At 47.4% G+C, this 26,008-nt stretch overlaps 1 protein-coding gene across 1 annotated transcript in view; it reads left to right on the forward strand.

Moving 5' to 3' along the window:
• LOC140395604 (dynein axonemal heavy chain 17-like) overlaps positions 1–26,008 on the forward strand; it is an 896,966-nt gene that overhangs the window by 167,774 nt on the left and 703,184 nt on the right. The window contains exon 14 of the mRNA XM_072483576.1: positions 14,357–14,503. Coding sequence (XP_072339677.1) covers positions 14,357–14,503 — 147 coding nt within the window. The remainder of the gene's footprint in view (positions 1–14,356; positions 14,504–26,008) is intronic.

Raw genomic sequence — 26,008 nt, forward strand, 5'->3', positions numbered from 1 at the left:
AGTTCTTGCAGCAACCGCTCCCGTTCCTTACTCTCCTGCTTCCCTTTATGTGCCCTTATTGATATCAGCTCCCCTCTAACCACCGCCTTCAACGCCTCCCAGACCACTCCCACCTGGACCTCCCCATTATCATTGAGTTCCAAGTACTTTTCAATGCACCCCCTCACCCATAGACACCCCCCCTCATCTGCCATTAGTCCCATGTCCATTCTCCAGGGTGGGCGCCCTCCTGTTTCCTCCCCTATCTCCAAGTCTACCCAGTGTGGAGCGTGATCCGATATGGCTATAGCCGTATACTCCGTTCCCCTCACCTTCGGGATCAACACCCTTCCCAGCACAAAAAAGTCTATTCGCGAGTAGACTTTATGGACATAGGAGAAAAACGAGAACTCCTTACTCCTAGGTCTGCTAAATCTCCACGGGTCTACACCTCCCATCTGCTCCATAAAATCTTTAAGTACCTTGGCTGCTGCCGGCCTCCTTCCAGTCCTGGACTTCGACCTATCCAGCCCTGGTTCCAACACCGTATTAAAATCTCCCCCCATTATCAGCTTTCCCATCTCTAGGTCCGGAATGCGTCCTAGCATCCGCCTCATAAAATTGGCATCATCCCAGTTCGGGGCATATACGTTTACCAAAACCACCGTCTCCCCCTGTAGTTTGCCACTCACCATCACGTATCTGCCCCCGTTATCCGCCACTATAGTCTTTGCCTCGATTATGCCTTCCTTCAGCAACCGCTGGACTCCAGACCAAATAAATATCCAGTCCTGGGCGCTGTACCGTCTGTTCCTAGTGGCGACGGGTTTGCAACCCGGGGTGAGGTTTGCAAACAAGGACGGCGGTTCAACCTTGAGGGTTGCGAGGCCGCAGATAGTGAGTGGGGGTATTGGGCCACCGAATTGAAATGTTCGGCTCTGCAGGTTACACTGGAAATCTAATCCCAGTAATGTGGGCGCGCAGAGTTGGGGAAGGACGTAGAGCCTGTAGTTTTTAAACTCACTTCCTTGCACCGTTAGGTTCGCGATGCAGAACCCTTTGATCTCTACGGAGTGGGATCCTGCAGCTAGGGAAATCTTTTGCATACTTGGATGAATGGTCAGAAAACTGCGTCTTACCGTGTCAGGGTGAATGAAACTTTCGGTGCTCCCGGAGTCGATCAGGCATGATGTCTCGTGTCCGTTGATCAGCACCGTTGTCGTCGTCTGGAGCGTCCGGGGCCGTGATTGATCCAGTGTCACTGAAGCCAGTCGTGGTCGTAGTGTCTCGGCGTCTTCTTCGGACCCCGTGGAGCCGTCGATGCTGGGGTCCTTTGTTGTCATCCAAGATGGCGGCGTCCATGAATCGCACGCGGCCGGGGGTGGACAAAATGGCCGCCCCCATGGATCGCACGTGGTCGGGAATGGACAAAATGGCCACCCCATGAATCGCACGTGGCTGGGGAGTCACAAGATGGCGGCGCCCATCCTCCCCTCGTGGTGCCCGGGACCCAAAATGGCGGCGCCCGCGGGTCGCACATGGGGCGCTGGGGGGGGGGTTGGGGAGCGTTTGGGATGCGCTGGGCTCGTTCTTCTCTGGGGATTGCGGCGACCCCCCGGGACCGGCACACAGCCGCGTAATGGCCCTTCTTGCCACAGCTTTTGCAAATAGCTGCGCGGGCCGGGCAGCGCTGCCGGGGGTGTTTCGCTTGCCAGCAGAAATAGCAGCGGGCCCCCCCGGGATGATCTGGCGCTTTAACCGCGCAAGCCTGTGAGGGAGGGGCGGGGGGGTGGTTTGTCATGACGGGGGTCCACGGAGCCCAAGGGGCTGCCGCGCGGTCGGGGCCGTAGGCGCGGGCATTTTGCGAGGCCACATCTAGGGAAGCTGCAATGGCCCGTGCCTCTGAGAGTCCTAGCGACTCTTTTTCTAAAAGTCTATGGCGGATTTGGGGAGAGTTCATACCTGCCACAAACGCATCGCGAATTAGCATGTCCGTGTGTTCAATCGCGTTCACCGGCGGGCAGCTGCAGCCCCGTCCCAAAATTAGCAGCGCGGCGTAGAATTCCTCTAACGATTCTCCGGGACTTTGCCGTCTCGTTGCGGGTTGGTAGCGTGCGTAGACCTGGTTCACGGGGCGAACGTAAATGCTCTTCAGTGCTGCGAGCGCCGTCGGGAAATCCTCTGCGTCTTCTATGAGAGGGTAAATTTCCGGGCTTACCCTCGAATGCAGGACCTGCATTTTCTGGTCTTCTGTGATCCGGCCAGGGGCCGTTCAGAGGTAGCCTTCGAAACAAGCTTGCCAGTGTTTAAAAACTGCTGCCGAGTTCGCTGCGTGGGGGCTGATCCGCAGGCATTCCGGGGCGATCCGGAGCTCCATAGTCCTTTAAGCTCGCTCAATAAATTGTAGCGCACAATGACTTACGAGAGAGACGAGTAGAGATGAAGTCGATGAGGCTTTATTGAGCGAGACTTGTCCCCAGCATTTCAGCAACAGAATGGAGCGGCGGGGAGAAGCTCGGGTTCTTATACTCCGCCTTCAGGGCGGAGCCAGGAGTCAACAGCCAACCAGGACCCGGGATCTGTCAGCCAATAGCATCACGGCTTCACAGTCCCACATGACCCCTAATACATACTACCACACTGTCTTTTCTGGTAAACCCCTTTTCTAATCCACTCCAGCCTACTCTACCCTCATTCCTTTATTATTACTGTTATTTAAGTGTAGCAAAGTTGCTTCTGACCCAAGTTTCTCACTCAGATTGAATGCTAAATTCTACCATGTTATTGCCTCTGTTTCCTTAGGGATCTTTTGCTCTGAGATTGTTTACTAAACCTTTCTCATTCCACATTACCAAATCCAAAATAGCCTGATACATGGTTGGATCCACAACATATTGTTCTAGCAAACTGTCCCAAATGCACTTGATGAATTCTTCCTCATGGCTATCTCTGCCAGTTTGATTTTCCAAATCTACTGAAGATTAAAGTCACCCATGATTAAAGTACTGCCTTTTTTATATACCTTTATTATCTCCTGATTTATTCTCCGTCCTACAGTATAGCTACTGTTTGGGGGCCTGAAAACTACTCCCACCAGTGTCTTCTTGCCTTGTTCTTTCTTACCGACACCCATATAGAGTCTACATATTCTGATCCAAGATATTTCTTGTTATTGCACTTATTCCATATCGTACTAACAAAGGTATCCCACCAAATTATGGATATTATGGAATAAGTAAGTTATATAATTATATTTGATGTATCATAGTATCTTGGACATTTTTGGCTGCTGACATGCTTTTGGTGAGGTATATACAAGGAACCGAGAGCTTGCTTAAGGCAAATGGTAGGGATGCATGATTATTGATCTACTAATGCAATGGAAGCACATAATCCCAGTCGGTGTATCCACCTCAATGGACTGGATCGTGGAAGGTTCAGTAATGTAAACCTTTATTGCACACTCAAGTCACACTTTTAGTCTGTGTCTTAAATAGTCTGTTTTTAAATGTTCAGTTTGGTTTTCCAGCTGTTGGATTCAAAATCATTCTTTGGCATAAATCACCTTTTTGTGACACCAGATCATCATGACTCATCTTGTGTCACCTAACTCTGGTTCTTTTTCCAATTACCATAAATCAATGTTCTTTGCGTACTGACCCACCTGCCACTGGAAATTGTTTCTTCTTATTTACTTTATCAAAACTCTTAATGATTTTGAACCTCAATTAAATATTTTGGGATCCACGTGATCAACCAGGTCGGGAGCTCCCCGCACCCACCCCCCTTCGCCGATCAGCCATAGCCCCTTTTAACCAGATCACCAGGTCCACGCCTCGCTCAACCTCAGGCCCTCCACAAGATGTCTGACTCCATCTCCCCTTAACCAGCTGTGCCACATCAACTCCACCCACGTCAGCATCCCCATCCTTCCCCTCGCCCCATAAACAAAGAAAAAGAAAATCAAACAGTACCCCCTCTCCCACTTCCTCCACAGATCGATCACCCAATTCACTAGCCAACCAACAATCATGGCGGCTCCCACTTGAGGCCGCCTGCCACCTACCCCCCTTGCTCCTAGCCGCCCTTCACCTGCAATTCTCCAAAAAGAGTAAAACACACTTACCCACCCTGCACCAAGACACATTTAATACAACAACCGCCCAGCGCGCAGACTCACTTTCCCCACATTAGCATCCCCAAAGTTCAATGTCCTCACACACTTCCCAGTCCATGGTCTCTCATAAATTCGGCATATCAAAATAAAACTCTTGATTCTGGTGCGTGACCCTCTAATGAGCAGGATACAACACCCCAAACATCACTCCTTCCTTCTGGAAGACCGCCTTGATCCGATTGAAACTGGCCGCCACTTGGCCAACACTGCATCCAAGTCTTGGTAAATCCTCAGCACGTTTCCTTCCCAGGTACACTATCTAATTTTCTTTGCCTACCTCGGTATCTTCTCCTTGTCAAGGAAATTATGCAGCCTCGCCACCATTCCCTTCGGCGGTTCCCTCGCCTTCCGCTCCCTCCTCAATGCCCTGAGCGCTCGATCTTTCTCAGGGGGCTGGTCAAAGATCCCCTCTCCCACCAACTTCTCAAACATATTTGTCACGTACTTTATGGCCTGCGTTCCCTCAATCCCTTCAGACAGCCTTACGATCCAGAAATTCTGCTTCCTGGAGCGATTCTCCAGGTCCTCCACTTTTTCCCTAAACCGCTTATGGCTTTTCGCCATGAGTACCACCTCTGCCTCTACAAGGCCAGCCGGTCCTCATGCTCTCACACCAACTCCTCCACCTTCTGAAGTGCCAGTCTCTGCACCTCCTGCCTTTGCACCACTCTCTTAATAGCCGCCCTACGAGGCTCCACCATTTTTGCCAGGTTCTCTGAAGCCTCCTGCCTCTGCTGCTGAAACGTAATGTTCAAAAAGTCCACTAGTTGGTCAGTAGATCACTGGGCGGGCAATGACATTCCAGAACCCTCTGCCATCTTTTCCTCTGTCACACCTCGAATAATCTTTTGTCCAGGCTGCTGCCTCTTACTCGTCACACTCGTCATCTGGTATGCCATAAACCGGCCCCTGCTGATGGAGCACTTCTATTTCTCAGTGTTCACGAACCTCACACCATCAAACACCCCTTAAACCGGGTGAAAAAGGACCAAGCAATTCCAAGCTCGAAGGACTGAATGGCCTACTCCTGTCCTTATTTCTTATGGTCTTATGGACTAGGCTCCTACTACAAAAGATCCGTCACACACACCAGTATTCAGAATGGGATATTGATTGGAGAGCGAAATAAACTCATGGTGCTCATACTCAATGTGCCTGGTCATTCTTGAAGCCTGGAGGTCATCCATTCATTTTCTACCTACAAACCCTTAAATTGTGGGCTGAACACATCTATAATCTTGCTGTGCACAAAACTTTCATTCTCATGGATCTGCTGCAGTGACCTAAGTTGCTGTGCAAGCTCTGAAATCCAGACCTGGAGCTCCTCTACCTAACAACGTTTCCTGCTTTGGATAACCAGGACATGAAAGTGGGAAAATTGCCTAAGTTGGTTCTGTACCCAAAGAGCAGGACAAGTCTAACCCAACTAATTACTGCCCCATCAGTCGACACTCAATCATCAGTAAAGTGTTGGAAGGGCTCTCAAAGTGCTCTCAAATAACTCTTGCTTCAAAATGACCTGCTCTGTCTGGGTTCCACCAGGACGACTGTGCTCCTCACCTCATTTCAGCTTTGGTTCAAACATGGACAAAAGAGCTGAACTCCAGAAGTGAGGTGAGAGTTACTGCTCTTGACATCAAGGGAGAATTTGATCCAGTATGGCATCAAGGAGCTGGAGCAAAATTGGAGTCAATGGGAATCGGGGGGAAGACTCTCCACTGGTTGGAGTCATACCCAGCACAAAGGAAGATGGTTGGTGTTGACCGTTTCGATCCCAACAGCGTCGCCAATACTGTTGCTAATATTAATGATGTTGGTGAACCACAAGCCTTCCCTTATATCGATCAAATGACCACACAACCAGTTAGTTATTCAAAAGATGATTATTTACATACACAAGAGTTATCTCGACCTGCAAACACAATATCTACTACGCGTTAAACTACACCGATCAGCTACAATAACCTATACTTAACTTCAGGGTGACCGGCACTGTGCAAATGGATAAGGTCTTTATCTGGATTTCACTTGGCTGGTTCGAAGAAAGTGGCTCTGTCGCTGCTGGGCTCATCCGTCAGGTAGTGATCGTTGGTCTTGAAATTGGCTGGCTGTTCCTGCTACAATTAGGTTGGCACAGGCCGGATCCAAAAGAGACAGAACACATGGCTGTGTCCTCTTTTATTCCTCTGGGATTTTGCGCTCTTTGGGGCAGTCCTTAACCTTGGACCCAATAGTTCTACAAGGCTCTGATCACTGCCTTCGATTTCGATCAATAAAGGGGCGGGTGCCTTGGTAACTGGGCGGGTCCTTAGCGGTCATTGACCTTGGCAGTTGGGCTTTCTGAGTAAAGGGAGTGGCGCCGATCAGTCTGTGGCTATACCGGTTGCTTGATTGAAGTTCTATTGTCCTCGGCAAATGGCCCATTAAAATGCAAACGGGGGGGGGGTTCGATCAGGTCTGGTTACCTGTGTTTCAAACACACATAGGCTCTGTATCTGTCTGAGTCCTGGGTTGGCCATAATTCCCATGGTCCTTTGCAGGTGGCCATCTTAGATGGCTACATCCCGTCCTCTGGATCCTGAACTCGAAGCGTGGTGGATCACACTATCGATCCCTGTTCATCCTTGGTGGACTGGTCACCCTTGGTCAAGGCACGGTTCTACTCTACTCTATCTTATGGTTTGGGATATTTAATTAATATTTCATTAATACATCCATAAATTAATTCATCTCTAACGGGCACTATAATTCAGGTCACTATAAAACATTTCATTTATCCGCACAGTTGATCTCTAGCTAACACTATCTAATCTACTCTCATGCTGCTGGTAAATATCAAAGAACTTATATACAGTACAAAATTTAAAACAGCAGCATCACATTTCTACTTAACCCTAATAAAGTTAAAGAGGTACATGGTTTTAATTTTGTTGAATTCCAAAGAAGGGGTTCGGACTGTATATATCGGGGAGCGGGAAGTTTTTGATCGCCATTTACGGAGTCGAAGTGTCTGAATGACACTGTAGATTATTGCAATTACTAAAAGGGCCTCTACTATGTGTGAAAGGGGGTTCCATTTGGCAATGTTTTCGCACCAAGTGGGGGTTTGAATGTCTGTCTTTATGTGTGGTGTAGTGTCCGGGCTGGTGATGGCCTGTTGTGTGGTAGTGTTCGGGGCTGGTGTGGGGTTTGTAACAAAAGTCCGTTGTGCGCGCAGTTGCAGAAGTCCAGCGATGATCCAAATGCCTGTCAGCAGTCCTTGCTTCATCCTGTGTTTTCTGTTTTCCTGGTGATCCTGGGGTGCAAACATAGTATCTGTTATTATCTTTGGTTAATATCTCATTTTATTAGTCTTTCTCTACTTACTCCAATTACCCATTATGATTGTCACCATGTGTGACTCCCTCATTTTTTTTTTCGAAATACCATTTTGGAGAGAGAAGAAATGCAAATTTTTAAAGTACAGAGACTCTCACAGTTTGTGGTCGATGCGGGGAGTGGGCGGACAATTTCTTTGACCAGTCTTTACTTAAATCACAACCATGGAAGGTTGAGGCTGATCTTAACCAGCCGAATTTCAGGGCAGCCAGTTATATAGAGTTTCGTCCCAGGGGTCAGAGGTAATTCACGTGTAGCAGCGTGTATAGCAACCAATTGTGTCATATGTGTGACTGGCAGTGGGGAGCAACCAGGGGGTCGCGGAAGGTAAAGGGAAGAAGAGATGAGCATACAGAATGTGGCAAAATGCATTCTTTAAATCACAACCAAAGGGAGAGCAGAGAAGGTGAAACTAAGGCCTGCCAAAGACAGTGTAGAGAACCATTCCAGAGTGTATGAAGTGACGGGAACATGAGGTGCATGTGGGCCACTGAAGGATAAGAATGGGTGGAATCCCCGGGTAGGGCGGGGGTTAGTGCCGTTACTCCACTACCCAAGCTTAACTGACCGGATGCATTTGGGGTCCTCAGGTAGGGCAGGGACCAGTGCCGTTACTCCCTACCTGGGTGACCTGGGTGGACGGTAAGAGTTTGTAGTCATGTGGAAACTTGTCATAAAGACTGGGAGAACCGTGACCTATTTCCCGACAAGCTTGTGCCTTTAACTGTCATAGGGCATCGTACCCTCGAATCAGAGGAGTAATTTTGTGTCGGACGATATGAATTAAAACCATGTAGTAGAAAAAAGAAGAAGGAACAAGGGGGGCAGGCTCCATCAGAACTTGGTCACCTTAATACTTAGGCGGTGTCACTTTCTCATCATCTGGACACCTCAGAGTTCTGTACCAAACTGTGTTGTAAAAGCATTACCGAAACGAGAGTCAGTATCTGAATCATCACCATCTCCCGGTTGTCAGACTCGTTTCTGTGCCTTGGCCGCGTGGGCCGTCGGATAATCCGAATCGTCGTGCCTTACTAGTCTGCAAGAGTTGTCGCGGTTCCAAAGAGCGGCTTATTTGTCGTGAGGTGTAGGGACGGTGGGAGTGGAGGGCAAGGTACTGTGGTCGGGCAGTGGCTGTGGCGGTGGCTTTGGAAGGGCATATAGGGGGTCAAAGATATCTAAGTCATGGTTCCGGGGGCTGGGGTGACTGGGGGCAGAGAGATCGCGCCAGTGTTCAGGAATAGTAATCAAATCCGGGAGGCTCTCGCTGTCGTCGGAGTCAAGTTCAAGGTGAAAGTTTGTACCTGTGGACGGAGAGAAGTTCGGGTCTGTGGGCGTGGACAAGGGATAAATGCCGGCATGGCTGGGGGAGGGTTGGCATAGGGTTGGACTAGGTTGTCGATGGGCGGGGCGTGATCGTCTCCTATTGCCAGAGAGATGTGGTGGGAGTGGCTACATTGGGGTCAGTAGACTTTGAGTTGGTTGATGTGGAACCAACCAGTTTTACCTTTGGGGTACGTTATCTTGTACACAGAGGGGCTCACTTTGTCGGAAATGGAGTAGGGTCCTGCAAATTTGGGGGAGAGGAAAGAACTGGGGTTATAAAGTGAAACCATTACTTGCTGACTGACTGTGTACTCTACGTGGTGGGCTTTACTCTGCTTCCTTCTAGCGCCTAATCGGACAGCTGCAGCGAGTTGTGTCGCTTTAATGTTATCTGTAACCTGTTGGACTGCTTTTTCGTGGGTGAGGGCGGTTACAAGAGGGCTTGCCAGATCGAGGCCTAATAAATATTCAATACCCTTCATGGGCCGTCCTGTCATGAGAGTGTAGGGGGTGAAACCTGTTGAACTGGAAACGGTGTTCTGAATAAACATGAGAGCAAATGGGAGGACCGTGTCCCACGTGGTATTGTTCTGTTGCACCATCTTCCTAATGGTTGCTTTTAAGGTTTGATTCAACATAAGGTCAGAAGTGGGGATGTTTGCTGATGATTACACAATGTTCAGCACCATTTGCGCCACCTTGCACATTTAAGCAGTCCACCCGCAAATGCAGCAAGATCTGGACAATATCCAGTTTGGGCTGGCAAGTAACATCATGCCACACAAGTGCTAGGCAATGACTGTCTCCAATAGGATAATCAAACCATTGCCCCTTGACATTTAATAGCATTACCATCACGGAATCCCCGACTATCAACATCCTGGTTACCATTGACCACAAACTGAACTGGACTAACCATATAAATGTGAACTGTGGCTACAAGAGCAGGCCAGAGGCCAGGAATCTTGTATCAAGTAACTCATCTTTCTCCCGAAAGCCTGTCCACCTACAAGACACAAGTCAGGAGTGTGATAGAATATTCCTCACTTGCTTATATGAGTGCAGCTCCAACAACCCTGAAGAAGCTCGACACCATCCAGGGGAAAGCAGCCTACTTGATTGGCACCCCTTCCACAAACATTAATTCCTTCCACCACTGATACACAGGAACTGCAGTGTGTACCATATATAAGATGCACTGTAGGAACTCACCAAAAGTTAGGCAGCATCTTTCAAACCAACAACCACTACCATCTAAAAGGACAAGGGCAGCAAAAAACATGGGACAACCACCACCTGGAAGTTTCCCTCCAGGTCATCACCATCCTGACTTGGAAATATATCACATATCAAAAGTATGGGTCAAAATCCTGGAACTCCCTCACCAATATCACAGTGGGTAAACCTATACCACACGAACTGCAGTGGTTCAAGAAGGCAACTAACCAGCACTTTCTCAAGGGCAACTAGTGATGGACAATAAATGCTGGCCGAGCAAGTGAAGCCCACAACCTGTAAAACAAATTAATTAAAAAAGGACAAACCCCCGCCCACACTCGGTGCTTCATCCTGTGGAGTGTGAGAATGGTCTCTCCCACCTCCCACATTGATGATGCAGAAAAGACGCACAACTGATGGCACCCCGCATCCATGGAACTTTAAGCACCGCCCCCCCCCCCCCCATCTTAACATCAATGCTTAGACCTTCAATATCTGAGGGTACTCTCTAGTGATGAGGATGCCAAGGGCTGAATATGTGTTGACAGCTGTCCACCTCATACGTAGTTGGAAAAAAAACACCAGGACCCCTGACCTTGGAGGAGGCAGTAGCAGCTGAAATGTGTCATCCAGTGTCTCTGGGCCCCGTGATAAGCCATTCATTAGAAGAGGTTTCAGTCTTTTGAGCCAGGGTTCTGGGATCTTCCCGTCCAGTTATATCATAACTGGGATTGTAACAATATCCCAGTCAGCAGCACACAAGTGCATAAGGTCCCAGATGCACTGGGCCCAAATGTACATCAACTTTGATTGTGATCAGGTGAGCTGGGATGCCTGGGCCATGGGCTTTGCCCGCACAGCAGTCATGCCTCAGGTTCAATTGGAAGAGTTCAAAGGCATGAAGCAGATGGCATTGATTATCATGAGAAGAGACACTAAGGTCATGGCTACTGGTGATGTTGAAGCAATCAGTGATGAGAGTATTAACATACTGTTATATCCCTCATGGAGTTCACAGGGTGTGGACCAATCGGTTCCCGTGATCTCCACGCAATACGAACTTCCCTGGTAACAGGGCGGGGCTTACCCTATAACCAGGGGAGCCCTCATAGTATAAAAACCCAGGTCTGGGTGCAGGTCAAGGAGAGAGACCCTACGGGGAGTGGAGAGTTATTTTGTCTGCAGAATAAATGAATATTGTTGTATCCCGCCTACCGTTCCATGTTTATTCACTCTGTGCGGATTTTACACTGGCGATGGGTGTTAAGTGGAGCTGCCGTCAATGCTGAGTGTGCGTACCCAGACCACTTTGTTTAGGCCTCAGGAGACCTCCAACCCACTGGCAGAGATGCCTCACATCAGAAAATTGGAGCCTTATGATGCAGGTACTGATGATTTGGGGCAGTACATTGAACATATGCTGTATTTTGTTGGCGACAAAAGCAATGGTTGGGGATGAATGGCAAACCATTATTCCACTAACGCCTTGTTGTGGTACAACCTACAGTATCAAAAAATGTTTGACCCATGCAGATGCAGCGGATATGTGGGGCGGAATTCTCCATCGGCTGAGGCCAGAATCGGGAAATATGATTGGGTGGAGAATTGTCTTTGACTCCGAAATTGTGGCGGGTGCTGGTTTCATGCCAAATCGCAATTCTCCAGTGCCTCGACAACGGCGTCAATTCGTTCCACTCTGAACATACAGTAAACGCCGTTGAAATATCATTAGTGGGCCTGATCTGCTATTCTCTGGGGCCTCTGCCATTCTCCCCCTCCACAGGGGCGAATTCCTGACGGCGAGGTTCACTTGTGCATTTAAAAATTGTGAAACAGGCACCGAGGCTGCTGAGAAAGAGAGAGGGGGTACAGAAAGTGTCCAACATTGCCAGGGACGGCATGTGGTGTAGTGGTTAGCACTGGGACTGCGGCGCTGAGGACCCGGGTTCGAATCCCGGCCCTGGGTCACTGTGGAGCTTGCACATTCTCCCCGTGTCTGCGTGGATTTCACCCCCACAACCCAAAGATGTTCTGGTTAGGTGGATTGGCCGCGCTAAATTGCCCCTTAATTGGAAAAAAAAGTAATTGGGTACTTTAAATTTAAAAAAAACATTGCCATAGTTTGCTGACAGTCGCGCCGCTGACCAGCGGGGTTCTGCCAGGGACAGGGTGAGTAGCAGGGAGTGACTAGGAGGTGGGCTCTGGGTCTGGGTGGACGGGAATGGAACACCATTGACACAGCCTGCAAGGCAGCCATGCGGCTGCGCACACCACTGACTGTCCACTGTGAACGTAGTGCCATGGGTCATATGGGCATCCCCCAGGCCACTAGTGCCCTCTCGCCCCAGCCGGCCCATCCGTGGGATGGGCACACTCCACGCAACCAGTGCTATCTTGTTGGCTGTGATGAGATTGTGTGGGGAGTGTAGTATATATGTGGCTGCAGCTTGTCAGCCTGCTGAGTGTGAATTGCGAATCCTGCACCATTCCTCATTGGAATCGATTGTGTTCCACATGGTGCCGGTGCTATTTTGCTTTTGTAGAAGTCCACGAATCCTGCCCTGGCATCAACACTTAGTCTCAGGAACGGAGAATCCCACTTGTGTCTTTTGCCGCCTTAGGGGACCACTGTAACCCCAAGTGCCGCTAATTGTTTGCCAGTTCTGATTTGCCACCACCTCCATGCCCCTGGATGAATTGACTAACGACTTCTTGGCCCGGTTGCGTAAATTGGCTGAAACCTGCGACTTTGGCACCACGTTGAATGAGACCCTGAGAGACTGCTTGGTCTGTGGAATCCACAATCCAACAACACATAAAATGTTTTAGCAGAAACCCACCTGGATCTGCAATGGGTGGTTGAGATAGTCATCTCCTGCAAGAGCGCTGAACAGGTCACTCGGGAACTCCAAGGCGTGGCGATCCTGACACTAGGCAGCCTGACTGACCACCTTTCGACTTTGCCCTGACACGAAGAGAAGTGGCGCTCAGTGACGGGGCAATGTCCGCAGGGACGCAAGCTGCCACTGCCAAAACCAAGAAAACTGCCGCGCATACTCCCCTGACCAAGAGGACCTAGATATCAGGTACTGGCCGGCAGCAGTTGGCCGCTGAAACAGAGGCGGCAGACAGCCCCATGAGGGTGCATACCCATGCATCCCCCCTGCCCCCCAGGATTTTTATGTAGACGATGAGAACACCTACCAGCAGCTACATTGCATAATGGCGCCACGGGTTGCTCCAATCCAGATTAACCTGCAGGTGAATGCCACGCCATCCAGATGGAGCTCGATACCGGAATGGCGGTCTATGTTGTCAGCCGTCGAATGTTCGATAAAATTCAGTTAGGCCTCCAGACATTGGTTCTGCGGGACACTGGCGCCTTGCTTGCCACCTATATGGGGGAGCCATTTGCTTTATGCTGCACAATATTTTCTGTCAGATACTGACCCAGTCAACAAGAATGTCAGCGTGGGATCAATTTTGGAAGTGCAGGGAAGCATGCATGATCTTGGACCAAGAAAAATTATTTTAAACTTTTGGGCTCCCCGCAGTTGCATTACCAGTTAACCTGGTCAAGGCATGCACACCACTATTTTCCTAAAACGGGTATCAGAGTCCTTTGTATTACGAGTGCTGGCTCCGTGTAAAAGTAGCAGCATCCAAAGAACCAGTCAGAAGTCGATTTACCCGATTTTGAAACTGTTACCATCCAACTAATGCAAATTTGGTGTGTTAAGTTTTGCTTCCTCCACCCTGTCTCAAAATAGCAGGATCATGATTTGCACCTCCGATTACTAACCTTCTTGGTCAGAATATATTGCGGAGCGTAGGAAAACTTTGAGATTACTGATGAATTGAAACAGTACCAGTGAGGTTCTAGTATATACTTTCCAGACTTGATTTCTAAAAATCGTAGTGGTTTATAATTTATTTGTAACTCTGTACCAAGATACAGCTGTTAAGAACATTTGGTAGTGTAACTTTGTACATTTTATGCTATTAATTTTATGTGATAAATTATTGGATTATGTGTTTACAGTTATAACTTGCTGTATTGCAATATTGGGCACACTTGTCATATCTCACCAGGTCATCTTGGGTTAGAATCAGCAAGGAAAGCACAAAATGCATTAAAGTCTAGTATACAGAAAGTAATCCTTATTTATTATTCAATGGTCTTCCAGATTTTCCTCATCATCTTTTTAAATTCAAAAATGCTATGGCTATATCTTTTAGATGTTTTTTTGATAGTTTCATATATTTTGTCTTATCTAGTTGGTTGCAGTTCTTCGAGAAGTTCATTATATGAGCATTCAGGAAAGGGAAGACATCCCAGAGAGTGGACTTGATGTTTTTTCAATGAACAAAACTTTCAGAAATTTTGTTGACAATTTAGATCTCATTGTTGGATGGTATAACAAGGTGAGTTCCACACTTTAAAGTAGAATTCTGCAAACTTTGTGTGAAAGTTTTAAAATTAGGTGCTGGATGTTTTTGCTCCCATGGAGTGAGATGGAGTTGGGCCCGCCGCCCCTAGGCGCAGATCAAAGAAGACCACAGGGTACTCTAACTGCCATGGGAGTCTGTTTAAAAGGCCCATCTCTGTTCTGTGGCCATGTCTATTCATCTCCATCTTAAATGGGAGACCCCTTTTGAAACTGTGGCCCCTAATTCTAGATTCCTCTGTGGCGAAACACCATCTTGGCGCCTCTGTCAACTTCTCAGAATGGTATATATTTCAATAAGATCGCCATCATTCTTCTAAACTCCATTGAGTATAGGCCCATCTGCTCAACCTTTCGACATAGGCCAAGGCCAACCCCTTCATCTCATGAATCAGCCGAGTGAATCTTCTCTGGATTACCTCGAATACAAGGATGTCCCTCCTTCCGTAAGATGAGCAAAACTGTTACTAGAATCCAAGCCTGTTATTGAGGCAGGAACTAGACATTCTTAATTGACTTGTATAATCTCACAGCTCGCCTCCCATACCGCCCAGAGTCCCAACTAGCCTCTATTTATAAGTGCTCAATTAATACCCATTGACTATTCTCTAATTCTTAACAATGTAATTAATACATTTTGACAATGTGTTAACAGATTCCCCTCTTTTCTTTAAATTAAAACTTTTAAAAACACAAGCACCATCTTTCAATAAAAAGCTAATCAAAAAGAAACAACATTTTATATATAAATATTTTTCACCTTCCGTCTGACATTATAGCACAGCTAACCAGAAAAAGTTTCTTTAATATGTATTAATAATTATAAAGCGATGAAAGAAAATATTAGTTTTCCATATTTACATTACAATGCAAGGTGTTCCTCTTCCTGTACATCTAATAATTTCTCCACCCATTTTATTTTGGAAATCTCTCTTCTTTCAGCATTTCCTTTATGGTAGCATGATCAATCTTTATACTTTTATTCAGTGACATCCTTTCTTTAATGAACATTACCCTAAAGAGAACAGGTCTAAACAGAGCATCTGATGGGCAAACGTTGATTAGATAGTCCCTTGCGTGGAGCTTTGGTCCAAATATTCTGGCTACTAGTGCCAGTGTTTCAGCAGCTAAGGTTTTTAAAAAAATATTTGTAATTAAGGCATTTTACATATATACATGAAAATATCAGAAGACCAAACATCACCATGAACAGAAACTGCAGGCCCCCAACATCCCCCGAGACCAACAACCCAATCCACCCCGCTTCCCAATTTCTCGCCCCTAACTCCACCCCCCCCCCCTCCCCACTGCTCCGCTGACGCCTCAATTCCTCTTGAAGAAATCAATGAATGGTTTCCACCTCTGGGTGAACCTCTACTCCGATCTCGGCAAGGTGAACTTGACCTTCTCCAAACGCAGGAATTCTGCCAGGTCACTCACCCATACCTCCACCTTCGGCATCTCCGGGTCCCGCCAGCACAAGAAGATCCATCTCCGGGCTATCAGGGAGACAAAGGCCAATACATCGGCCTCTCTCCTCACCTGGACTCCCAGATCTTCCAACATACAGAATATCACCACCTCCGGACTCGAGGTCACCTCCACACCAAGAATTTTGGACATCGCATTCGAGAACCCCCGCCAGAACCCCCTCAACCAGAACATGTGGACATGATTTGCGGCACCGCCCCAGCTCCCGTGCACCGTCCTCACTTATCCTTCACCCTTGCAAAGAACCGGCTCATGTGGGCTCTATGCACCACCTTAAACTGCATGAGGTTTAACCTCGCACATGACGAGGACGCGTTCACTCTCCGCAGGGCCTATTTCCATGTCCCGGCTCGCACCTCCCCACACAACTCCTCCTCCTATTTACACTTAATCTTCTCCACTACAGCGCCCTCCCTCTCCATCAACTCACTGTAGATGTCTGATACCCTCCCTTCCCCAATATCATCCTCCGACAACAGCTTGTCCTGCAACACTGGAGGCGACAGCTCCGGGAAGGATAGAACCTCTCTTCTCACAAAATCCCTCACGTGCAGGTACTTGAAACCATTCGCTTGGGGTAACTCATACATTTCCTCCAACTCCTCCAAACCTGTAAACCTGCCCCCTACAAACAAGTCCCTAAATTACTCTATCCCCACCTGTCGCTTCCAGCCCCGCCGGCACAAATCTCTGATTATCACATATCAGTGGCCACAATGACATGCCCTCTAACCCGAAATGTTGCCTGCACTGGCTCCACATCACAACTCTAAAACCACCACCCGGCTTACAGAGTACCGGACAAGTGAAAACGCAAGGGGCGCCAACAACAGTGCCCACAGACTCATCCCCTACATGACGCCGCCTCCACCCACCCCCACATCGACCCCTCCTCCACAGCCCATTTCCTCACCATTGAGATGTTCGCTGCCCAGTAATAATTCATCAAACGTGACAAGGTCAGTCCCCCCACCCTTGCATTCTTTCCCAAAACAGCCTCCTCACCCGCATGGTCTTCCCCATCCAAACAAACCCCAAAATTATCCTATTCACCCTCCTAAAAACGGACTAAGATGGGGCGGATATGGGACACGAACAAGAACCTGGGCAGCACCGTCATTTTCACCTTCTGCATATGCCAGGGCACCTTCACTCTCTCCACCAGTCGTGTCAAATTCAATTTATGCAGCTGTGCCTAGCTCTACACCACCTGAATCCCAAGACACTGAAAAATTGCCCCCACCGCCTGACCTGCAACTCCCCTGCACTCTAGCATTTATCGGGAATGCCTCGCTCTTCCCCATGTTCAATTTATACCCCAAAAACAGCCCAAATTCCCTCAAGATCTCCATGATCCTTTCAAAGCTGCCCACCGGGTACAAAATATGTAACATAAGATCGTCTGCATACAGCAAAACTCTGTGTTCACTCCCATCACCTGCTCAATCCCTCTCTAACCAATAGACGTCATAAGTGCCATCGCCAGCGAAGGAGTTCAGGTCCGGGAGGATGACAAAGAGTTTCCGTCGACGGGACTGTGTGATGGATTGGCCAGCTCACATGCAGGGATCACCAAGGTGGAAGGTGCTACTGCGGCATGAGTCAGACGTTGTCATACAATGTGGAGCACCAGAACTAATCGCAAGCAGGTTGTCATCATCCTCCATTCCAAGGACCAGTCCCACTGTCACTGTCAACCCAGGGCCCCCAGCTCGTAGCACCACAGGTATGTGCAAGGGAGGGGTGTGCAAGTGTGTGGGGTGGGTCTGGGATGTGGTGTCCGTGCCTCTGGCCAGCACCCCTAGCCCCTACCCCCTAGTCGGTGAACCTGGAGGCGATCAGAGCGTCCCGAGCGCGTTGTCCCTGGTGATGACATCGTCCGGCCTCCCCTGCATGTCCTGCTCATCCTGCGCCCAAGAGCCAAACCCTCAGTCAGGGGGATGCCCCTCGAACATGTCAGGAATCACTGAGTGTGCCAGGACGAAGGATTCGTGCACACTGCCCAGGTATCGGGCGCAGATGTGCATGATGTGCAGCTGATGGTCACAGACCATCGGTTAGTGTAGAATGGCCTGTTATCCGCAGGTGCCCGTAGAGCGACATGCATCCCGTCTATCACCCCCTGGACCTGGACATTCCGGCGATGGCAGCGAACCCTGCTGCCCGGGCACCCTGGTGGACTCGGTCCGCATGAAAATGGATATAATGATCAGCCTGGGCATATAGGGCCTCCATACGGCAAGGTCTGTGAGATCCCGGACAGTTCCCCACTTGCCGACTGGAAGGACCCCATTGAGTAGACATTCAGGAAGACCGTCACCTTGACGGTCACCGGGAGCGGGTGCCCACCCCATACCCCTGCGGTACCAGGTATACCATCATCTGTCGTCGATGTGTTGCACTATCACTCTGCTCATCCGGAGTCTCCGACGGCATGCCCTGTCCAGCAGGTCCTCAAATGACAGGCGGTGCCGGTACACAGGAGTCATCATGCGGCGCTTACTTGGCACCTCCTCCTCCTCTCCCTGCTGGACGGCCGGCCCACCAGTCTGTGCGGCCGCCACCTGCTCCTCTGCAGCCCATTTCTCTGCAGCCCATTCCTCTGCAGCCCGGTCCTCTGCAGCCCTTTCTGCTGCTGCCCGTTCTGCTGCTGCTCGCTCCACTGCTGCAGCTTCCCCCTCCTCTCCAAGTGGCCCATCTCACAGAGCTGCGACCATCACCACGGTGGCCAGCATTGCTAGATGAACAACAAACTCCATTGTCTGCAGGGGGTGTAAGGCCAACATGTTAGCATGGCACATATTCCCGTGCCCAGCCAGGTTTAATGGGCTACACGGTGGCCACAGTTGGCACTGCGGTCTCCGCCCACACATGTCCCTGCTACCAGGGGTACCAATGGCAGGCACTGCCCTCACTGGGGGCTGCCCTGCGTGCGGCCCTGGGTGGTCTGCCGGTGGGTGGCGGCTGTTGTGCGGGGTGTTTGAGGCCAGGGGGTGCGCGCACCCATACAGCCGGTGTCACTGATGTTATGAGCCAGGGTTTAAAAACTCCAAAGTGTATTATGGAGTTTACCTGATCTATAACTTTTTGTTGAATTTGGCGAGGATGAGCACAAGAGTCTTCACTTGAGGTGTGATTCAATTCTCTTCCTAGACATTTTAATCAAATTATTTATTCTAAGAACTTAGTTAACATTTATATATAAACAAACAGCAAGAATCTTTATCAATTACAAACATAGAGATACCCCACAGCGACAGTAATCCATACATAACACTTGATGAATGCCCCTTTTACTGTTCCAATTCAAAAACAAAATCCCATAAACCCCAAAAAACTCTTTTCAAGGGCGTGACCCAGCATTCTTTATTCTAACTTGAGTAAGGCTGGCTTTTCCTGAGATTCTGACCCCGTCTCACTAGCAGGTTGAAGCCCTTATGGAAAGCAAACAATATTTTTTAAGTTAAAACAGCAGGTAGCAATAATCAATGTTTTTTTCTCCCTTGAACAACACTTTAAAATGAAAATAGAAAGACAGGAACAAAACACTTCTGTCTCCCTGAGTCCACAGCAATCAAATCTGAAAGTGAAACTAAAAAAACCTCACATCCACAGCTCAGTTCCACCCACAGAATGACAACTCTGAAGCCACGTGAGAAGACAAAATCCTTTCTTAAAGGGACACTCCCATGACACCTCCCCCCAAGAAACAAAATAAACTATCTACTTCAAAATGGTTTCATTTTTCAACTTTTCACTTGTCCATTCCTAACATTTGATAATAAACATACATTTTAAAACATTAAAACAAGCAAACATTTCCAATACTACAGTCCATTTTAGTTCCTTGTCTTCCACCATCGACCTGCTTCTCTTCACCACATTCATGACAAAGCATTGGCTATCACATTTTCTCATCCTGCCACATGTATAAGTTTTTAATTAAATGGCTGTAATAATAAACTCCATCGAAACAGTCTGGCATTTTTATTCCTTTCTCCAAAAACGTCAATGGATTATGATCAGTATATAGAATTGTTTCAGGTGAATTGCTGGTGACATAAATGTTGCTAAGCTAGCAACAAGCTCAAAGTTTCCTTTTCAATTGGTGAATACATCCTCTGGTGATCATTTAATTTTTTGGAAAAATATCCAATAGGTCGCTCTATTCCTTCATTATTTTCTTGCAAGAGCACACATCACTCGCATCAATAGACACCTTGAACGGTTTTGTGAAAATGGGGTGGCCAACACAGGAACAGTGGTTAACACTGCCTTCAGGCCGTCAAATGCCTGTTGACACTCCACTGAAATTTGCTACGCTTCTTCAGGAAGTCCGTCAGTGGAGCATCCACTGGGGCTGTTTAGCACAGGGCTAAATCGCTGGCTTTGAAAGCAGATCAAGGCAGGTCAGCAACACAGTTCAATTCCTGTACCAGTCTCCCCGAACAGGCGCCGTAATGTGGCGACTAGGGGCTTTTCACAGTAGCTTCATTTGAAGCCTACTTGTGACAATAAGTGATTTTCATTTCACTCTGCTAAAATTCGGCACAAATTTACGGTAAAAAGCACTCATGCCAAGTAATCTCATTGTTTCCCTTCATGTCGAGGGTATTGGAAACTCCCCAATAACTTTTGTTTTCACATCCCGTGGGACCATTTGTCCATGCCCAATTGTATGACCAAGGAACGTGACTTGGACTTTTCCAAACTCACTTTTGGCTACCAAACTTTTTACCACCAAACCTGCCTCCTGATGTTGATCCTGAAGTCGATCGAATAACTCCATCAGATGCTTCAAATGTTCTTTCCATGTCTGACTAAAAATCACCAGATTGTCTATGCACAATGCACAATTGGGTAATCCTGAAATGACTTTGTTAGTTCACTGTTGAAATGAGGCTGGGGCGTTTTTCATGCCAAATGGCATAACCTTAAATTGGTATATACCATCTGGAGTCACAAAAGCTGAAATCTTCTTTGTTCTCTCGGATAAAGGTACCTGCCAGTAACCTTTAAGTAAATCCAATTTGGAGATAAAAGCTGATTGTCCCACCTTCCCAATGGAGTATTTCAAGCGTGGGATAGGTTCAGAGTCTGTTCTTGTAACTGCATTAACCTTTCTATAGTCTACACACAATCGTTGGGTACCGTCCGGTTTAGGTACCATCACTATGGGTGACTCCATTGACTGCAACCAACTTCAATTATGCAATTTTTAAGAACATAAGAAATAGGAGCAGGAGTAGGCCACCTGGCCCCTCGTGCCTGCTCCGCCATTCAATGAGACCATGGCTGATCTTTTGTGGACTCAGTTCCACTTTCCAGCCCGAACACCATAACCCTTAATCGCTTTATTCTTCAAAAAACTATCTATCTTTATCTTAAAAACATTTAATGAAGGAGCCTTAACTGCTTCACTGGGCAAGGAATTCCATAGATCACAACCCTTTGGGTGAAGAAGTTCCTCCTAAACTCAGTCCTAAATCTACTTCCCCTTATTTTGAGGCTATGCCCCCTAGCTCTGCTTTCACCCGCCAGTGGAAACAACCTGCCTTCATCTATCCTATCTATTCCCTTCATAATTTTATATGTTTCTATAAGATCCCCTCGCATCCTGCTAAATTCCAACGAGTACAGTCCCAGTCTACTCAACCTCTCGTCATAATCCAATCCCTTCAACTCTGGGATTAACTTAGTGAATCTCCTCTGCACACCCTCCAGTGCCAGTACGTCCTTTCTCAAGTAAGGAGACCAAAACTGAACACAATACTCCAGGTGTGGCCTCACTAACACCTTATACAATTGCAGCATGACCGCCCTAGTCTTAAACTCCATCCCTCTAGCAATGAAGGACATAACTCCATTTGCCTTCTTAATCACCTGTTGCACCTGTAAACCAACTTTTTGCGACTCATGCACTATGATGCTCTTTCTAGCTTTAGTCTATTTGCTCTGTTTAGGTCACCTTTGCTCATGAGTCGCCAGGTATCTTTATGATACCGCCACGTGGTTCAAGTTCAGGTTATGATTAATAACACAGCACACCGCTTAATAAGGATTAAAACAACATTTTATTATATTTATTATATACAACAAGCAATATTAATACCCTAATACTACTATTTATATAATAAACCTATCACTACTGGCCAATACTTAACTTAGGAAGAGCCCACCAGGTCAGGGAAACGAATGGCTTGTCCAATCAAATCTGGCCCGCGGGATTCAAAAGGCTGCTACAGGTCGGTGGCTAGGTGTCTCTACCGGATAGCGATCGTTGGATTCAAACTTACACTTGCCGGTGGCTGGTCTTGCGAAGGTCTCGAGCAGGCGAAGAGGAGAGAGAGAGATCTGAACTTGGACCTTTACTTTTATAGGGCCCAGGTGCCTCCCGCCTCCCGGGGCGGCCCTTGACCCTGAGTCCCAAGTGATTGGATTCTGTCCCCAGTCTCTGGGGTCGATGTGTCCAATGGTGAGGCGATTCCTCGATCGGGGGGTGGTCGCTCACCTGTCTTTGTTTCGGCCACTGAAGGCGCCGACAGGTCTGGCCCAGTATTCAATTGCTAATATGTTGCAATTGTTCCCGGGGATAGCCGATTTAACTGTGGATGTCTGAGTAGATTGGGTGTAAACAGTCCTGAATGCAGCTGAGGATACCTGGGTTGATGGGCTGTTGATAGCCCTGAATATCGATCTGGGCTACGTTCCCCGAGCTGAAGCTGCAAACCTGTCTGCAGCTGTCTGCTTGTGTCTTCTTGGCTGCTTTTCCCAGCAGTCTTTCGGGTTAGCTGTTCTAAACTGGGTTTTGGCCAGATTAATCGGAACGCAGCCATTTTACATGGCTACAACTAGCACACCCAGGCCTCTGCACAGCAGCATGTTTTAATATTTTATCGTTTAATTAATAATCCCTTTTGCTGTTCTTCCTACCAAAATGGATAATCTCACATTTATCAACATTGTATTCCATCTGCCAGACCCTAGCCCATTCACTTAACCTATCCAAATTCCTTTGCAGACTTACGGTATCCTCTGCACATACTTTCAATTTCAAGCATACTTTCAAATTCTTTTCCAACCTATGCTAATTTTAGAGGGTTAAGTCTATATGGATGTTGTTTAATTGGAAAAGCATTTCCCACATCTACATCATGTATAACCATTTTAGTACTTCCCAACTTATTTCCACAAACTTGCCCATGTGGTATTAATAATTCTTTCAGGTCAATTTGTTTTTCCTCTGGAAGGTAACTCAATAATTTATCTCAATTGTAAGAACATGCTCGTTATCCAATTTAATTTGAGGAATATCAAATTCAGAGTCATGTGGATTTGGTTCTTCACTTTGAGTTAGAATCACTAAAACCTCCTCCTTTTGCTCTCCTTCCCTTTCAAAATACCTTTTCAGCATATTTACATGACACACTCAGTGAGTTTACCTTCTATCTGGCGTTCTTACCAAGGAATTCACCTCATTCAATTTCCTTTCAATCTGATAAGGCCCACAAAACCTTGCTTTTAAAGGTTCACCGACCACTGGTAACAATACGAAAACTTTATCTCCACTGGCAAAACTACAAACCTTTGCTTTCTTGGCCGCTACTTGTTTCATCACATGTTGTGCAACCTTTAAAACAATTCACCTGCTCTATTTAATCGTTCCCTAAAATTTGATATGTAATACAATGATGTAATTTCAGACTGCTCACACACCAATTTCTCCTTAATCAGTTTAAGTGGTCCTCTTACCTCGACCAAAACTTTGTTCAAAAGGATTGAATTTGGTTGACTCATTAGTTGCATCCCTAATTGAAAACAGTACGAATGGAATTCCTTTATCCCAATCCTCTGGATAATCTTGACAATAAGCCTTCAACATTGTCTTTAACGTCTGATGCCACCGTTCTAACGTTTCCCTGCGATTCTGGATGGTTTTGGTATGCAGTTGATTTAAATTATTTTACTCCTAAGGTAGCCATAACCTCCTTGAATGACATTGAGGTAAGTCCTTGATCCGATTGTATTTCTGTGGGTATTCCATATCTCGTAAAAATCTAAGTAACTCCTCCACAATTGTTTTAGCTGTAATATTGCGTACTGGAATGGCCTCTGGATACCTTGTAGACACATCCATTATAGTCAAAAGATATTGATTCCCACTTTTCGTCTTAGGAAGTGGTCCTATGCAATGAATTAAGACCTTGTAAAAGGTTCCTCAAATGCTGGAATAGGTATTTAGAGCACTGGTTTTATCACCGCTTGAGGTTTCCCTGTCACTTGACGTGTGTGACAATATCGACGTATCTTTATGTAGTCCAGGCCAATAAAAATGTTTTTGTATTTTAGCTTGAGTTTTCCTTACTCCCAGATGACCTCCTACTGGTGCCTCATGTGCTACTCGCAACACCTCCTTTCTATACCCTACTGGCAATACCACTTGATGAACTTCTGCTCACTTTTCATCCAGCTGCAAATCTAAAGGTCTCCATTTTCTCATTAAGACATCATTTTTAAGGTAATAACATTCTGGTACACACTCAGATTCCTCTTCCATGTATGCTTTCTGATCACTGTTTTATTTCTATGTATTTCTGTTATAACACTGCCAATTTTCTTGAACTAAAAATATCCACCTCATACTCCACATGTTCTTGTTCTTTTCCAAACATCTGATCAAGAATCGTTTCTGATAATTGAACTTCAATTTAATCTTCACTCTTTGATTTCTCCTCTTGTCTTAACCTGTGATTTTGCAAACTTGTTACTACACAAGCATGGTGCCTACCCCCGAGCCCAACAAGGTCCACTGGACTACATGGTGGCCCCAGTTGGCACTGTGGGCTGGTTTCACGATTTAAAAAAATATTTTTTATTCTCCTCCTGGTTCACATTTTCTCCCAAATTTACACTCAACAATAAACAAAAATCAGTAACGACTGTAATGTCAATCCCCACATCAATAACAACAATCCCATCCTCCCATCAAACCCCAGACATTAGCCCGCACGTTAGCATGAACAAATGACAACAAGGAATCAGGAATCACCCATAGTCACCATTAACACATACAGTCCCTCTCCCCCCCCAATCCTCCCAGCCCACCCGCCCTAATGTTTGATGTGATCCAATTCTCGAAAGTGCATAACGAATAATGCCCATGAATTGTAGAACCCCTCCATCCTTCCCCTCAGTTCAAATTTGATCTTTTCAAGCGTCAAGAACTGCAGCAGGTCCCCCCGCCACGCCAGGGCACAGGGTGGAGAGGTTGATCTCCAGCCTAACAAGATCCGCCTTCGGGCAATCAACGAGGCGAAGGCTACAACATCTGCCTCCGTGCCCGTTTCCAATCCTGGCTGATCCGACACCCCGAATATGGCCTCCCGAGGGCCCGGGTCCAGTTTCACATGCACCACTTTTGAAATTACCCTAAACACCTCCTTCTAATAATCCTCCAGCTTTGGACAGGACCAAAACATATGAACGTGGTTTGCACGAGCGGTGGCCGCGGTCTCCAGCGGCGACTCCGGACCGCCGCAGTAATCTTCTCTGCGGGCCCCAGGCAGCCAGCATTCACCTCCACCCCCCCCCTATCCTAGGGCCACGTGCGGCCCACGGACGCGACCATCTTGTTCCTCGGACACCATGCTGGACGGATGGGCGCCGCCATTTTGTCCATCCCCGACCACCATGCGCAACGTTCACACACATCTTCTACCCCCACAAAGAGCTGGCTCATCCTCGCCCTTGTAAGGTGCGCTCTATACACCACCTTCAGCTGTATCAGCCCCAACCTCGCACACGAGGTGGAGGCGTTCACTTTCCAGAGCACCTCACATCAGAACCCCTCCTCTATAACCTCTCCCAACACTCCCACTTAGCCTTGGTCCCTTATAGTGGTGCCTTCTCCTCCTCCAAAATAGCCCCGAAAACCACTGATACTACCCCTTTCTCCAGTCCCCTGTCGTCAGCACCTCCTCCACCAATGTGG

The sequence above is a fragment of the Scyliorhinus torazame genome, chromosome 18, assembly GCF_047496885.1.
Source record: "Scyliorhinus torazame isolate Kashiwa2021f chromosome 18, sScyTor2.1, whole genome shotgun sequence".
Taxonomy (NCBI): domain Eukaryota; kingdom Metazoa; phylum Chordata; class Chondrichthyes; order Carcharhiniformes; family Scyliorhinidae; genus Scyliorhinus; species Scyliorhinus torazame.